This window comes from Anolis carolinensis, unplaced genomic scaffold, assembly GCF_035594765.1.
Source record: "Anolis carolinensis isolate JA03-04 unplaced genomic scaffold, rAnoCar3.1.pri scaffold_11, whole genome shotgun sequence".
Lineage (NCBI taxonomy): Eukaryota > Metazoa > Chordata > Lepidosauria > Squamata > Dactyloidae > Anolis > Anolis carolinensis.
In genome coordinates this window covers 23,851,607-23,867,880 of record NW_026943822.1, presented here as the reverse complement: position 1 = coordinate 23,867,880, position 16,274 = coordinate 23,851,607, and the positions used below count along the sequence as shown (strand labels likewise).

Genomic DNA, 16,274 nt, shown 5'->3' with positions numbered 1-16,274 from the left:
TCTCTAGATCTTCCAGAGCAATTCCCAGAGAGGTTTCCTACTTTTTTAAAGTAGCATTTTGCCAATGCACAGATTTTCCATTTTTGTGGGGCTCCTGAGCCCCTAACCCCCAGGAAAATGGAAGGCCTACTAAACTTTACATTTTACACTACATTTTAAAAGAATCTGACCAGTTTAATATTTCTTTTAGTGCAGCAACTTATAGCTGTAATCATTATTGTGTTTACAGTGGATTACAATAGCAGAGATTTGCTATTAAGGAAGAATTTAGCAAATTTACGAGGTCCAAGGCCAGACCCTGATTTCCATGATTTCAGCTTCATATTTTTATGTGCACAGAAGTAGATGCTGCTTATGACAAAAAGCATTTTAATTAGCAGAGTGTACAGTTAATATTCCATACCTGTCTAGTTGTAGATAATAATAATAAGAAGAAGACAATCAAAACCTATATATTTTGAAACACTTAACTGCTTACTTTTGAAGTTGACAGTTTTAAAATTGTAAAATGTATATCCTGCCTTCAAAAGGTTATTTCTCCAGGCTGGTTTCCCAATACTGTTGTTAATATTGCTGAATAGACCTATATTGTTCTTGGTAAATGGCTTAGTCTTGTTTTGGTTGAATGTGACATGGTGTTATTTTTATTCCAGGGAATTGATCATTTCTTTTATGTAGAAATGCAGGATGCATGTTTTTTCAATATGCAGTATTTCCACACTATTCCACCCCACTATTTATTATCAGCAGTGAATGGATATCAGTATTGGAGATACGTTTATGATCTTAGCAGAAAGAGAATTTAATTGTTGGATGTAGATTAGTTGCAGATCACTCTCACACGGAAAGAGCAACACATTCCTTCTGAAAACACCAACTGAAAAAAGTCCTTATGTTCATCCCTGATTCAGGACACTGACAATTTTTCAGGATATTTTTCTAACAGGAAATGAGGTGTTTCTGAGGTGGGGAAGAAAAGTGGCAAAGGAAAGGAAGGAAGACATTTCCAGGGTGTGGTTGTGTAGTTAACTTGTTGCAGCAAAGACAAGGAAGAATCTTGAGGTACAGGTTGAGCATCCTATTTTTGAAATACTTGGGACTAGAAATAATTGGGACTTCAGATTTTGAAATGTTTACAGATCCATAATGATAACTCTTGTTCCAGGCAACGTTCTAGACTCCTGAAGATAATTTTATACACAATATTTTTAATATTTTGGTGCATGAAACCAAGCTTCATCAAACCATCAGGAATCAAAAGTATCACCATCTCAGCCACTCAGGTTGATGATTTTGGATTTTGGAAGGTTTTAGATTTCAAAAGTCCAAATCAAGGATGCTCAACCTGTCACTTGGAAGGCTAAAAATAAAAGATTTTGGAACACTCTCCCTATATATTATAGCCTGAGGTCACCAATTATTGTATATAAAAAAACATGGCTTTTTATTGAAGGCTTTGGGGGCTAATTGATTTCATCCAAGTTTGCCTACGTGCGGATTTGCATTAAACTGTTTCCACTGGTTTTTGGCTCTCTTTATTTTAACTTGTCAAATCATTTAGCATGCTTTTAGTCCATTTAAATGCTGCCCTTGCTGTTGAAAATCGATTAATTTGTTTTTGTGGTATTCTGCCCTGAGACCTGGTGATGTAGAGTGGAATATAAATATTTTAATGAAATAGAAATAATCACACTTCTTTATGAAGTGGAAGCTTTCATGGACAAAGCTGATTGGATTTGTGGCTGAGAAAGTGGGCTATGGCCCACAGAGGCCTATGCCAAACAAAATGTGTCACTCCGAAAGGCGCCCTAGGATTCTCTGCTTTTTAAAGGGGGAAAATGGTTCTCAAATGAAATATAAGGCATAACATGTATTTGAATAATAAGTATAAAACATAAGTTTAAAATGATATATAGTACAGACCCTGTACTTGTGGGACTAGATTTCCAACAAAATCTGTCTTCTCTAGGAATTTTCTAGATCCACTGGAAGTTATCATAGCATCACCCTAGAGAACAGGTATTTCAGTCTTGCCCTTCATTTGATATATTAGAAACATGTCATTTTCTCCACTTATAGAAATTTCTGCCAAATGAGAGGAGGAAGTGTGTAGGAGTTTTCAAATAAACTTTTGGGAGGACATGTCAACCCACAGTTAATAAACCTGTATTGTCTTTTCCTACTCTGCCCAAGAAAGACAAACTGGTTGAGCATAAATCTATGCAGAGTTGTGCAATTAATTCATCAACTAATACCACACACACGAGTCATCAAAAACAATGCTCTTTTTGAGATCATTCTGTTTGTTTTTGGACATATTTCAACGTATCACTCAAAGGTATTTACACAGAAATACAGGGGCTGAATGTACCTAAAGCAGGAATGGCAAGAAAGAGCAGGGCAGGTTTCCCCATTGTGACAGCAGCATCCACAATGGCTCATGCTGAGCAATTTTCTTTCTAAGGGATTGCAATGCACGCATACCACTTCCTGGCCACTGCAGAAAAAAATGGTATACAGGTCTGTTTGTCGCCTACACCTTCTTTTACAGCCAAAACCCTGAACAACAATCTAGGGCTATATCTCCACTTTGCAGATATACTAGTAGATGGGATATGAAATTGTGACCTAAAAGGTGCCACATCCCATAATGGAGAACACAAAGCAGCTATTCCTCTTTGCTTCTGTCACCAGAAATAAAAACATATGAAAACCAGGAGTTTTGACTGCACATATGGGCTTAGCAAGATTTTAGACAATACGAATTACATCAAGGCAAAGAGAGGAAGTCACCTCAGTCACTAGAGAGACCAAGATGCAGAGGTTTAGTTAGATGGTTTTTGAGAACATTTCTGAAAGATTATGAAGGCACACAACATTTCCAAAACATTATAAGGAGCCTGTCTTCACTCTATGTTAATTCTGATGGCATAGGAAAAAAATCTTGTAACCTAGAGGCAGATACCTGTCAGGCAAATGAAGCCTGGCTACGGGAGTGGGGAAAGGATTCCCTGTAGGAAAAGTTAAAATGTTTTATGTGTAGCTCTTCGAGTGAAGGTAGGCCAGACAATATCCTCTTCATTGGGGCACACAGAGTTTACAGGTTTTACACTCCCCTATTCCCTGTTCTAGTTACCTACATTTCAAGAACTGCACAATTACATGACCTGCAGAATGAAATCGTTATCAAGCAAAAGGACTATTCAGCTGAAATACACTGTTACGATCACTTTGCACAATATGGTCCCCCATATCCACAGATTCAACCATTCACAGATTGGTGATGTTCACAAAAAACCCAAAGAGCAAATCTTGATTTAGCTATGATTTTACTATGCCACTGTATATAGTGGGACTTGAGCATCCACAAATGTTGTTATCCTTTGGGGGGGACACACACTTGGAACGCCAATGATACCAAGGGGTCCATTGTATTAAAGACATAAAACTTCTGTATCTGACAGCAAGAGCCAGATATATTCCTTGAGTGACACAAAAAAAACCCCTAAAATCAATTGCTTAGACTTCTAACTGAAGATAAGAAAAAGCAAACAAATGATATTCTTCAACTCCTCCCATGTAAGCATAAAAATAACTGGGCCTTGACTCCCTCTGCAAAGTGGTATCATCTCCAGGTCTTTTTTTATAACATAACCAATAGAGTTCTTCATGCAATAACACATGGTAAACACCACTCATAGAAGGAAATTGTAATCAGAAAATTAACCCAAGTCAGTAGTTTTCCCTGCAATGGTAAGGAACCTGACCTAGGGACAGTGCATTATGCACTAACACATCTGCAAAGGTGCTGCTTACTGAGGAAAGGCAACAGGGTGATCAATTTTTAAGGTTTCTTGAGCCTATACAGTGTTTCTCCACCAAATTACTCAAATATGAGAGGGCAGGAAGCGGATGAACTAGCTTACCCCCTTCCCTAAAACATGACTTAACCATGAAAACTTTTACACTTAAAAAATGTTTTTAGATGTGTGGTACCACAACAGAACTGTTGTAAAAATACACCATTCCACTTGAACAAAGCCAGTCTGACCACAGCTAGCCTGAATATACCGAAACTCAGTCTCCCCAACAACGAGTTCTGCCAGGTTTTCAAAACAGCAACAAGGGACAGCCAAAAGTCAGGGCCTACAAGGCTGAAAGTCAGGAAGACGGTATTAACAAGCTTCTGCTGTACCCAAATCTCAACTGAAAGTTTTCAATTAACCTTGCCATAGGATTCTCTATAAAATGCACCAATTATCCCCATTCGTAATTACATGATGCACACACTTCTTCCTTCATGAAGGGTTCATACCTAAAAATACATGATTTTATGGCATCCTGTCCAGACTATATAAAAGGAAAGGCTTTCCAATCCTCAAATAGGGCACCTCCCTTATAATAAAGGACACCGGGCAATACTATCAAAATCTGTCAGGAACACCTTCTGAAATCATAAATGCTCTGAAGTTATATTCTCCATTATGCCCTCACGTATAGTCATCAGCATATAAAGTAATGGAAATGTGTTATTCTGAGGAGAGCTGATAATACATTCAAATCAGAAATTCAAATCCATAATTCTATTTTATGTATGAGTTTTTTAAAGTCCTGTGGAAACCCACCGGGTGAGTCACATTCTCTCAGCCTCAAAGGAAAGCAAAGACAAACCCACTATGAAGAAATTCTTGCCAAGGAAATGCCGTAACAGGTTTGCCTTAGGGATGTGGTACATTTGAAATTACTCAAAGGAACACAACAGCATTAGCAACAACAACAAATTCTCTCATCTGTGGATGAAAAACAGGAAGCACTTGGAACATTCTTTCCTTGAGAACAATGGCTAACCCTAAGTCCCAGAGAGACTACTGTCTCCATAGTCTTCTTACAGGGAAATGTGGCAGTTACAAAATCTCTTACGTTCCCTGCTGTTGCAAGGCTAGAAGGGGAAAAAACAAATAAGAAGAACATCCATTGTTATTTTACATGTAATATATATTCCAAAACATGCAATCCAATATCCTTAGAGATTGCCAAGATGTATTCCAAGTTTCTAGACATCACTTTTTCAAATGCTTATTATCGTATTCCCTCCTCAACCCACACAAGCCTGCTCTTAGTGCACCAAGGTAACAAACACACTGATTTCCAATAGAAATCTTGGTTATTGATCTCAGATAGAAAGGTAATGTGAAAGGAACACATTTAAGAGAATGAGTAAGAAGTGACTTCAATGCTTCCTGGAGGAGAGAACATTGTAAAATAATTCCAAAGGAAAGAAACAAGAAAAACCACATGAACACTTTGCTGCTCTCTTTTTTGTAAGCATTTGTGTCACATTCACTGCAAGCCCAATAAAGTATATAAAGAAGAAGAAAAAGAAGAGGCATCAGAATCTCTATTTATTGGGGAAGAAGTATTTTTCAGGAAAGGCAGCAGCACCTTCTCTAGCGCCCAGGATCTGTGCCAAGCAGCAACAGCACTGCATCAGTGCAGTAGCAAGAGGCACCCAGCTCAGGTGGCAGTATGTACGTACCCAAAGATGACATCAGACCGAAACTACACAGTTTCACCGGAGAGGGGCCACTTCGCGCAGACTTTCTAGCAATGTTACACAGCAGCAGGGGCAAAACAATCCGGACAGCAAACACTCCAAGGCAGGATTATAATTCCAGGAAAAAGAATCCTCCCCTTCGCCGTTTCTTCAGAAAAACCGTTTCCTATGAAGTACCTATGAAAGTTTCATGCATAAGGAGGAACTTGTTGAACACGAGAGCGCCCGCCCCTGGGCGAAAGCACACACAGAGGACAAAGCGGAGGAAGGTTGAAGTACGCACCCCGCTGCATGCACCTGTCCCCTATATCCGACGCCTACGGAGCAGGTGGAGCCTCTCTTCGGCTCAGAGCACCACCCAAAATACAAAGCCAACAGCAGCTGATTCAGAGGGAGTTGCTGGGAAAGCCAGTCCATCCGGAATTCCCAAACCAGTTCTTTCAGTTTCAGGAATTCCAAACGTCAAATTCCTGAGAAAGGGCATGTCCCTTGGGAGTACCAAAAGTACTCCCCTCGTTCCAAACATACACACACACACACATTCCACATGCCTGGAAACTATTTCCATTCACACACTGGGTGAAACACCAAAACAACAACACACACATTACCTGGGAGTTCATTCTCAATGCAAACATGCTCTGTTGCAACTTTTAGGAGACTGAACTGCAACCTCCAGATACTGAAACTCTTCCAGCGGCAGGAGGAGAGAGTGTCTATTTTAAAAGCACTAGAGAAATCCAATTTTAAAGCTGGGCGGCTGGTAAATTACAGGGCAGATTCCATGCCACGGCTACCACCCCGTTTAATTTTTCAATTTTACAAGCTGGAAAGCCAAAACTGCAAAAGTCTACATAGGGAAGCAAGCCTCACTGAAAGCAATGCAGCTTGCTTCCAGGTAAACAGGATCACTGCACAGCCGGCTGTCAACTTCCAGGGAATAAACCTGCAAGGGCTTACTTCTTGAACAATTAGGCCCAGGGTTCAGCCAGGAGGATAGCACTCTGGGCATATTTATTTTCAGGAAATACACCCTGCTGAATCCAGCTATCGTGAACCGGCTTGAAATCATGTTGTCTGAATTCACCCTTAACCGTGTGCCAAAACAAAGCCTGGAGCACCCCCACAAAGAAAAAAAACCCCCAAAGCTAAAACCAACCCACATTCTCGGTTTTGTCCATCTTCCACATCATTCCAAAAGATCTGCTTTACAAACACACACCTGTTGAATGGATCAGTTGGTGCCTATTATATATCAGGCCTGAACTGAATAATTCATTTAGTTTCAACCAACAAATGTCGTCCCTGCAAACCACCCCCTAAGCTTGTTAGGTATAAAGTTTCTGCCTTTTATCATTTAAAATATATTCTGTGGGTGTTGTACAAAGTTTGTCAGAATCCATAAGAACCAGGCCTCTTTTAAAAATAAGAAAAGGGCCAAAAAAAGACATAAACATGAAACCAATATGTAAGGAAAAGATCCAAGACTCCACTATTAACATGGAGATTTCTTTAAAAAATTGGAGGGGGTTTGAGGAGACACACAATGATGTAAAACCTGAACAACTACCCCAATGGCAATTGTGTTGACCAGCATGTATATTATATCTAAAGATGCCTATCACAACCACAGAGACAGGTATCAGCTGAGCATCCCTTATCCGGAATTCGCTCCCCAATCAGAAACAGGCCACATGGTGGGCCAAGTCAAGGATACCTTTGCTTTCTGGGGACTCAACATACCGAAACTTTGTTTCATGCACGGAATTGTTTTAAAAAACAGCAACCAAGTTACCTTCAGGTGATAAGGTGCTATTAAACATAAATGAACTTTGAGTTTGGACTTGGATCCCACCTCCGAGATATCTCACTAGGCACACAAGTCCTCCATCGCAACAACAACAGGGGTGATGAGAGGCTGAAATCCCAACCCCTTCCGGTCCCCAGCCGACTTTAGAGCTCTCGTGAGGCAGAGGCCCATATGAAACACACAATCATCTGGATATTATTGGAGAATATTATTGGAGAACACGGAAATGCTAGACCACTCTCAGAACTACCATGTCAGACTACACAGAAAAGCCATGAAATCCACAAGCATGTGGATAATTTCAACAGAAGGGAGGAAACCATGAAAATGAACACAATCTGGCTGCCAGTATTTAAAAACTCCAAAATCAGGACAGTAAATAAAGAACAACACTCCGAAAACAGGGGGATTCCGGCCAGGAAACCATCAGGGCCAGCTAACGCCTCCCAACAAAGGATTTCCCCAGGGCAGGAAGCAGCAGGGCCATTCAATGATAAGGTAGCCAATGGCAACATTCCCACTTTGCTCCAACAGTCAAGAGTTCTTTCTTTCTCCCACCCAGGAACTTCCACAGATATCTAAGCCCTACTTGCCTAGTTTCCAAGAGACCTCACAGCCTCTGAGAGGATGCCTGCTATAGATGTGGGAGAAAGGGCAGGAGAGAATGCTGCTTCTGGGACATGGCCAGACAGCCGGGAAAACTCCGTCTCCCTCTCTTCCCTCCCGAGCGATGCAAGGGGCTGCTCTAGGCGAGCCCAGGGCTCCCTCCCTGCTCCAGAACAACGCCAACCGGGCCCCAGGAAGGCAGGCAGGCAGGCAGGCAAGCAGGCAGGCGAGGCTCCGGCCAAGTTGGGAAGCGGGTCCGCCGCCGCCTCCTCCTTCTCCTCCTCCCCGCGAGGCCTCCCCTCTGTCCCCTTCTTGGCCCCGCTTACCTTGGCCGAGGCGGCTCGGGCAGACATTTTGTTTCCTTCCTCCAACGGGAGGAAGAGGAGGAAAAAAGAGAGGGAAAGGGGGATGAGGGAGGGAGGGAGGGAGGAAGGGAGAGAGGGAGGAGGAGGAGGCGCCGCTCCCTCCCTCTCTCTCTCTCTCTCTCTCTCTCTCTGATTCTCTCTCTCTCTCTCTCTCTCTCAGTGGCTCTCCCTCGGAAGAGGAGGAGGCCAGCTTGGCCCGCTGGCTCCGGCTCGGGCTCCTCGGGCGCCGCCTCCTCGGCTCCCTCCTCCCCTTCCTCCTCCTCCTCCTCCTCTTCCCCTTCCCATCCTCCGCCGGGAAGCCCCACAGGAGCCCGGCCTCGCTCTCCTCGGAGCCGCCCAACAGCACCAGCAGACCGAGCCCAGGCCGCCCCTCAGAGGCGGGAGGCGGTGGGAGCGCCCATCGCAGCCTTCCCGCGGGGGAGAAGCCCGGACAAGGGAGCCCAGACCCTCTCCTCTCCCTCCAGCTCGGCCTTGCGCCTGCCTTTCTCTTGCACTCTTGCCCTATCCTGCTTTTACTCTCATCATCATTTTCGAAGGCTTTCATGGCCAGAATCACTGGGTTGCTGTGAGTTCTCCGGGCTGCCTGGCCCTGTTCCAGAAGCACTCCCCCCCCCTGACATTTTCCCCACATCTACGGCAGGTATCCTCTGAGCTTGTGAACTCTGTTGGAAACTAGGCAAGTGGGGTTTGTATATCTGTGGAATCATGTCCAGCTCTGGTCTGCCTGAGGCAAGTGTGCATGTTTGCCACTGGCCGCCTTGATTAGCACTGAGTGGCCTTGCAGCTTCAAGGCCTGGCTGATTCCTGCCTGGTGGGGCGGGTTGTATTCCATTTCAGGAATGGAAGTCGAAACGCCTCAAAACTGCCCAAGGTGTACCATGTAAAATGCATGTGTCTCAATCAAGATATAGAAGTGGATCATTATTATTTTATGAATGTCTAATGAATTACAGTAGAGTCTCACTTATCCAAGCCTCACTTATCCAAGCTTCTGGATAATCCAAGCCATTTTTGTAGTCAATGTTTTCAATATATTGTGATATTTTGGTGCTAAATTCATAAATACAGTAATTACAATATAACATTACTGTGTATTGAACTACTTCTTCTGTCAAATTTGTTGTATAACATGTTTTGGTGCTTAATTTGTAAAATCATAACCTAATTTGATATTTAATAGGCTTTTTCTTAATCCCTCCTTATTATCCAAGATATTCACTTATCCAAGCTTCTGCCGGCCCGTTTAGCTTGGATAAGTGAGACTGTACTGTAATTTTAATTGAATTGCAATGTATTCCATTATAATTATATATGTGCTTTTATTGTAAGCCACCCTGAGTCCCCCCTTGGGTGAGAAGGGCAGGATACAAATGCTGTAATAAATAAATACAGTAGAGTCTCACTTATTCAACATAAACGGGCCGGCAGAACGTTGGATAAGCAAAAATGTTGGATAATAGGGAAGGATTAAGGAAAGGCCTATTAAACATCAAATTACATTATGATTTTACAAATAAAGCACCAAAACATCATGTTTTATAACAAATTGACAGAAAAAGCAGTTCAATACGCGGTAACATTATGTAGTAATTACTGTATTCATGAATTTAGCACCAAAGCATTGCAATATATTGAAAAACATTGGCTACTAACAAATTGAGTACAAATCAAGATAGAATTGCATAAAATGAACTTGCAGTAGCAACATTGTTGGAAATTAAATCTATAAAAAGTTCAATCCTTGCTGCCTAGCGAAGCAGCTGTGGATTGGGGTGGGAGACAGACTGTGTTGGATAATCGAATGTTGGATAAGTGAGACTCTGCTGTAAGAATAAATTATTATTATTAGAGTTGGCAGAGGTTTGGATGGCATCTCTTTCCCTGAGGTTTGGCCCTGTGGCGTCCCAGTCTCTGGAGCAGCAGAAAGGAAGCTGCCTCCATCTGCCTTCTAGCATCCTTTCCAATAGTTGAGCAGAGCAATCCTAGGGTTGGGGGAGGCCCCAAGGGCCATCTAGTCCAACCCCATTCCTGTCCCAGAGGAAGCCTCCATGGCATGATAGCAGCAACCCAACTGATCAATGTATGAGAACAAAACAGGACTATAGGTTTTTTAAAAAGCCTCCAGAGATGAGGCTTGCTTCCCCTTCCTTCTTTTGCATGGGTTGCCTTCTCTCTCCCCCACCGGGATATAGGGATGGCCATGTGGCGTGGCCTCTGCTGCCCGGCCGGGCTCCCCCTTTTTCCAGGCGCGCGATGGTTCGGCCGGCGGGGCCTGGCGGTGACGGGCCGCCCAGCTTCCGGGATGAGGCGAGCCTATCAGCGGCCGAGGGGGAGCCCGGGAGGCGGGACGGAGCGCGCGCGGCGTTGGTCCTGCTGCCAGGCAGAGCGCCGCCGGGGGAGAGGAGGGAGGAAGGAAGGAAGGAAGGAAGGAAAGGAGGAAAGAGAGACACGCACAAGGATGGAGGCAGATGCAGAGGCAGGAGGAGGACGGGGGCAGGGCAGGGAGGGGCCACACCTAACGGGAACTTGCTTGACTGACAGCTGCTGCAGCACAAAACAGGAGCCTTGGATGAAAGTCTCCTGGAGTTACTGGGTTGTTTCCCAGCACTTAACGCCGCTCTCTTTCTCCCAAAGGCAGCTTAGGACCAGATAGGAAAGACCACAGCACATTAGAGGGATAACACGCAAAAGAGCCACAAAACCAAGCCATGCACAATCATCACCAGGCATGCAAGATCAAGAGCAGGGCTCCTCAAACTTTTAAAGCTGAGGGCCGGTCCACAATCCTTCAGACTGTGGAGGGGCCGAATTATCGTTTTGAAAAAAACAACAACAAATAAACAATTTCCTATGCACACTGCACATCTCTTATTTGTAGTGCAAAACAACAACAACAATGAAAGAACAATACAATATTTAAAAATGAAAACAATTGTAACCAACATAAACCTATCAGGATTTCAATGGGAAATTTGGGCCTGCTTCTGGCCAATGAGATAGTCAGGTTAATTAGGATTGTTGTTGTTGTTGTGTGCCTTCAAGTCATTTCAGACTTTGGGTGAACCTAAGTCTAAAATTATTTACTTATTCATTTACTACATTTATTTATTACATTTATATCCCACCCTTCTCACCCTGAAGGGGACTCAGAGCAGCTGTATGTACATACAATATATTATATTATTAGCATAGCACAATATTAGCATTATATATTACTATATTGAACTATACCACTATACTGTAATATTATATGTAATATATAACACATAATTCATATTATTATATGGTATTATTACTATTATATTATATAATATTATAATATTATTATCAATATTATATGTATATACAATATATTATATTATTAAAATGATATTAAAATATTATATTATAAAACTGAGGGCGGGGGCCAGGTAAATGACCTTGGAGGGCCGCATCTGGCCCCCAGGCCTTAGTTTGGGGACCCCTGATCAAGAGGAAGCCACAAGAGGAAGCACATGCACATGAACAAAATCTGGTTGCCAGTACAGTATTTAAAAACTAAAATCAGGAACTCTAAAAACGGGAATTCCGGACAAGAAACAATCAGGGCCAGCTAATCACCTCCCAACAAAGGATTCCCCCAGGCAGGAAGCAGCCAAGCTTTGAAGGTACAAGGCTATTCACTGCTGATCAGTTGCAACATTCACACACAAGAGTTCTTTCTCCCACCCTGGACTTTCCACAGATACATAAACCTCTCTTGCCTAGTAGTTTCCAATAGGCCTCACAGCCTCTGGTGGTGCCTGCCACGATGTGGGCAAAATGTCAGGCCAGAATGCTTCTGGAGCATAACCAGACAGCCCAGAAAACTCACAGTAATCCAGTGATTCCGGCCATGAGAGCCTTCGCCAACACAATGCAAGCCTTACTGGAGTCAAGCCCCTCTTCCCTGCTCAACGAAAATCAGTAAGATTTATAAATAATACATCTGTATCGGGCCCAGTGGCACAATAGTCATTAAGCGCAATGTTTGCCTGGGCGTCAGGGCCAGTAAATTCAGTAGGATTAACTTCTGAGGAAATGTTCACAGGCTGCCAGCCAAACCTTACACAGAGTAGCAACCCAGCCCTGTGCAAATCCCAGCTCATTCACATAAAGTAGAATGCTAATGGATGTCTGCAACCAACCTCATTTAAAGAAATGAATGAATGGCATTCCCGATGCCCTAAATCCTCCAGAATTGTCACTTGGGTGACTCAGATAGTGACACCTTGACTTTCGGTGGATCAGAGTTACACATACTTCATTTAATGCACAAAAGTATAGTGGTATATATGAAATACTAATTTTTGTATCCTATCGCCAAAATACATCATTTTGTACCATGTTATATAGAAATATTCCAAAATCTGAAAGGCCCAAATACATTTGTCCCCAAGCATTTCATGTTTTTTTCCCTTCTAATATGGGAAGCTTGGGGTCTGCCAAAGCAGCAGCGTTCCCTTAAGTCCAAATAAGCTGCTTGAGTCTTTCCGAGCCAGAACCAAGAATGCAAGGCCGGCAGAATTTGATCACTTCCCGCGGCCTGGAGCAGCCCACGGCTGCACTGCTGCATTCTAAGTGAGCCACGAGCATCGCTCGTGCCCTGCTGCAAACCCAGAGTAGATACAGAGAAACGGGCCCTCCTGGTCTCTGGGATTTCGGGGCAAGGCCAAAGATGGCAAGAGTTGGAACCCGACCCTTTTCTGTCCTGGAGGCAAGCCAGAAGAGGCTTTTCTCTGGATTCCTGGAATTGTCGATTTCAGAAAAGCAGGAAAAACACTGCACCCCACTTCCTGTGTTCATCACTGTGTGCAGATTGCAGTCAAATACATTTATGGGGGGGGGGGGGGACTCAATGCAGGCATTTAAATCCCATGATTTAGGTCCCAGGAATTGAAGCTTAACTTCTATTTTAGAAGGGAACTGCACACTCCAGCTGGGAAACATTGGGGCACATAACCCCGCCATGGTTTGGTATCCTGGAAAGCTCCGCCCCTCGTAGCATTTGGTAGAAAAGGGGCCAAATTTAGCACTCCCCGTTACTGATGAACCAATAGAAATGGGGAGTGAATTGGCCCTTGGTCTTGGTTTTCTGCATTGGGGCTCTAACCACTTTCATCATTTATTCAGCTTTAAAAGAACACTTCCAGCAGTTTGACTATGAGGCCTGAATTTAATTTGGAGTGGAGGAATCCAGCAGTTCAGCGTGAGGCTTCCTAATCCCACCAAGAATGGGTTTATTTTGGCACCGATTCTAAGCCCCCCTGTTTATATTTGAAACAGAATCTTGGCTCAGCCTTGCAAAAAGGTTCAGTTCAAAGTATTTCTTCAGCTCTTTGGCTGTTTTTCCTGAGAAAGGGGGTTTGGGGTAAATTGGCCTACCTGGGCAGCAACAAGACCTTAGAAACAGCCCTTAGGAATCTTAGCTCTGAGAAAGCATAGGATAGTACCAAGAGATACAGGGAGGGGGAAGAAGCCTTCTTAAGTCCAGGCAGTTGGGGGGAGGGTGTTGCTTTGTGTGCCTTGTGTTGAGGTAGCTGGCTTAGATCTGGCCCAACCACTTTTGGAGCCAACCATGGTAAAAATAAAGCCCAATTTACCTTCCCTCCACAAATTGCCTGAAAAGTGCCGCCACATTTCTTTCCCTCCTTCCTCCTTTTTACATGGCCATCTCTTTGAAAACCTACAAATAGTTAACACTAAAGCCGTTTCCCCGAGAATACCACAGTATTCCAAAATCACAGCAACCTTTCTCTGTTTCTATCGTTTTCATTCTCCAGCCGTGCAGGAAAGGAAGGAAAAGGCTGGGACCACAACAGGAAATCTGCTTCTGAGCAGAGAAAATGCATGAGGTCATGTGCTAAAAAGGGTTTCCAGAAATTACTTGTTTTCCAAGACTTTTTTCTGCCTAAAAAGAGCATTTCCCCCTTCTCTTAAAAAAAAAAACAGCACAATTCTTATATTCATATAAATGCCAGGTAGCAACACTCAATTATTTTGGAACAGTTTGTATTTTCTGGAAAATCACAATTTGCCACCATGTAAAAAGAAAAAAAATATGGTGTGGACTTATATATAGTCAGCCTGCCAGATTGATGCATGCAACTATGCATGGCTCGGAAATACTGTATTCACTCAAAAAAAAGAAAAGAAAAGAAATTCCAATTTTTCTACACCATTCTGTATAATGGGACTTAAGCATTCATGGACTTGATATCCACAGAGGTCCTACGGTAGAACCAAACCTCAACAGATACCAAAGGTATTTTCCTTTTATTTCCTTCCGCCAATTACACTGAATTTGTCTGAGCAAAGCTGTTCTATCAGTGTGAAATGAATGACGCTTTAAACATTATTGGCTGTTTAAAAATATAAATGAAAATGCAGAGTGCAGTTTTTCAGGGAGGCTTATAGATCCCAAGGCTGCCTTCTGCCGCTGTTCTTGTTCTGTAATTATCTTCTATTGACCTTTCTTCACAAATTTGAACTTTAGTGCATATTTCATGAGCCACTCAATACATTAGAGGCCTCTCTTTACCCAACTCCTCCTTTTTTTAACCACCACAATGACTTTATGGCCGGTACCACACTAAGCTCTTGTATTAATAAACAGCTCCCATCGCTCACCAGAGCGCAATCGGATCATATTGAATTGCCAGGGTTATGTTCCCATTTTTTGAGCTTCGATATGGTAGCTTCACAAAAAGAACAGTGGATGGCATTCCACAGAGAATTCACAACGGAGATAAGTGAGCGTGGAAGAATCCAGAAAGAAAGAAAGAAAAGAAAGCTCAACCAAACATTTCTGCTGCTTTGAGTTTGCAAATATCCTTGCTCAGCATGGAAGCACACACAGCTCATGTGTAGAACTTTTGCAGCCACAAAAGAAGCTGGGTCTCTTTCCCTCCTGGGGCTTTAACTGAAGACATAGGAAACAGAGACTTTGATAAAGCCAAGCTGAGATGGAAAGGAAAACCCATTCTGTTTAACTTACATTGTAAGCTGCTTTGAGTCTCAAACTGGGAGAACAATGTGATACAAATTCAATAAAAACAATACATTTTCCTATGTATCAGAGCCCAGAAAAAAGGTTTTTTAAGACTACAACACCTAGAACCCTCAACTGATGTAATCAGTAGCCGTTCAGTTTAGGGGGATTCTGGGAGCTGTAGTGCAAAAATCCACTTTCTACGTGTTCTACATGTTTATTAATGTATTAATCTTCTGGCTTTATACCACTATTTAGGGCAAAACAAAATCACATAATATCACAATAACCAGCATAAGCAAAAGCAAATTGATCCCTTGTCCAAACCAGTTTGCTAACTAAAGAAGATATTAAAAACCGGGTTTCAATTATTTGACTTTTAAAAATCTGTGGTTTAGACATGCTTTAACCTTACAGAAAAGTTAAATATTTCCTCCTCACAAGTCATCCATATAACCATGGTTTGCTGTTACATCTGAACAAGGCCAGGAAGAGGGGAGCCACCGAAAGCCTTCCTTTGCCTGCACACACTCTTTTTTTGAAATAGTTTGCAAAACTCTGCCCAAAAGGTCTGCTCCTTGCCGAAGAGGATGCATCAGGAGACTACTGGGCCACTGCACAGAAAGGAACCCAGTCATTTGGAAGAGCGCTGGCATCTTTTACTGATTGTTTCAGCTGCTCTGGGAAGGAGGAAATCCCATTATAGCTTCATTGTTGGCGTGCTTGCTTTACTTTCCTCTCGCTCTCAATCTATAGATAGACAGATAGATAGATTGCAGACACAGCACAATACAATTGAATATGCAAACCACTGCAAATATTAATAGTGCCTGTAATTGTTGCAACCAATTGTGAGGGTGGAGTGTGTATATCTGAACAAAGAGCATTGCTGCCAAAATTGTGGTCAAGTTCACCACTGCACAATGGATT

General features: G+C 42.8%; 1 protein-coding gene across 13 annotated transcripts in view; it reads right to left on the bottom strand.

Annotated features, from left to right (window-relative positions):
• Positions 1 to 16,274, bottom strand: part of tjp1 (tight junction protein 1) — a 137,442-nt gene that overhangs the window by 62,871 nt on the left and 58,297 nt on the right. The window contains exon 1 of one of the 13 annotated variants that reach the window (XM_062963339.1): positions 8,297 to 8,593. The exons of 10 other annotated variants lie outside the window; for them this stretch is intronic. In XM_062963339.1, the coding sequence (XP_062819409.1) occupies positions 8,297 to 8,323 (27 nt within the window). In that variant the 5' untranslated portion in view covers positions 8,324 to 8,593. Of the gene's footprint in view, positions 1 to 5,536; positions 6,343 to 7,957; positions 7,980 to 8,296; positions 8,594 to 16,274 lie in introns of those variants that run through there. 2 more of the 13 variants (XM_062963341.1, XM_062963340.1) reach the window with 2 other exon arrangements.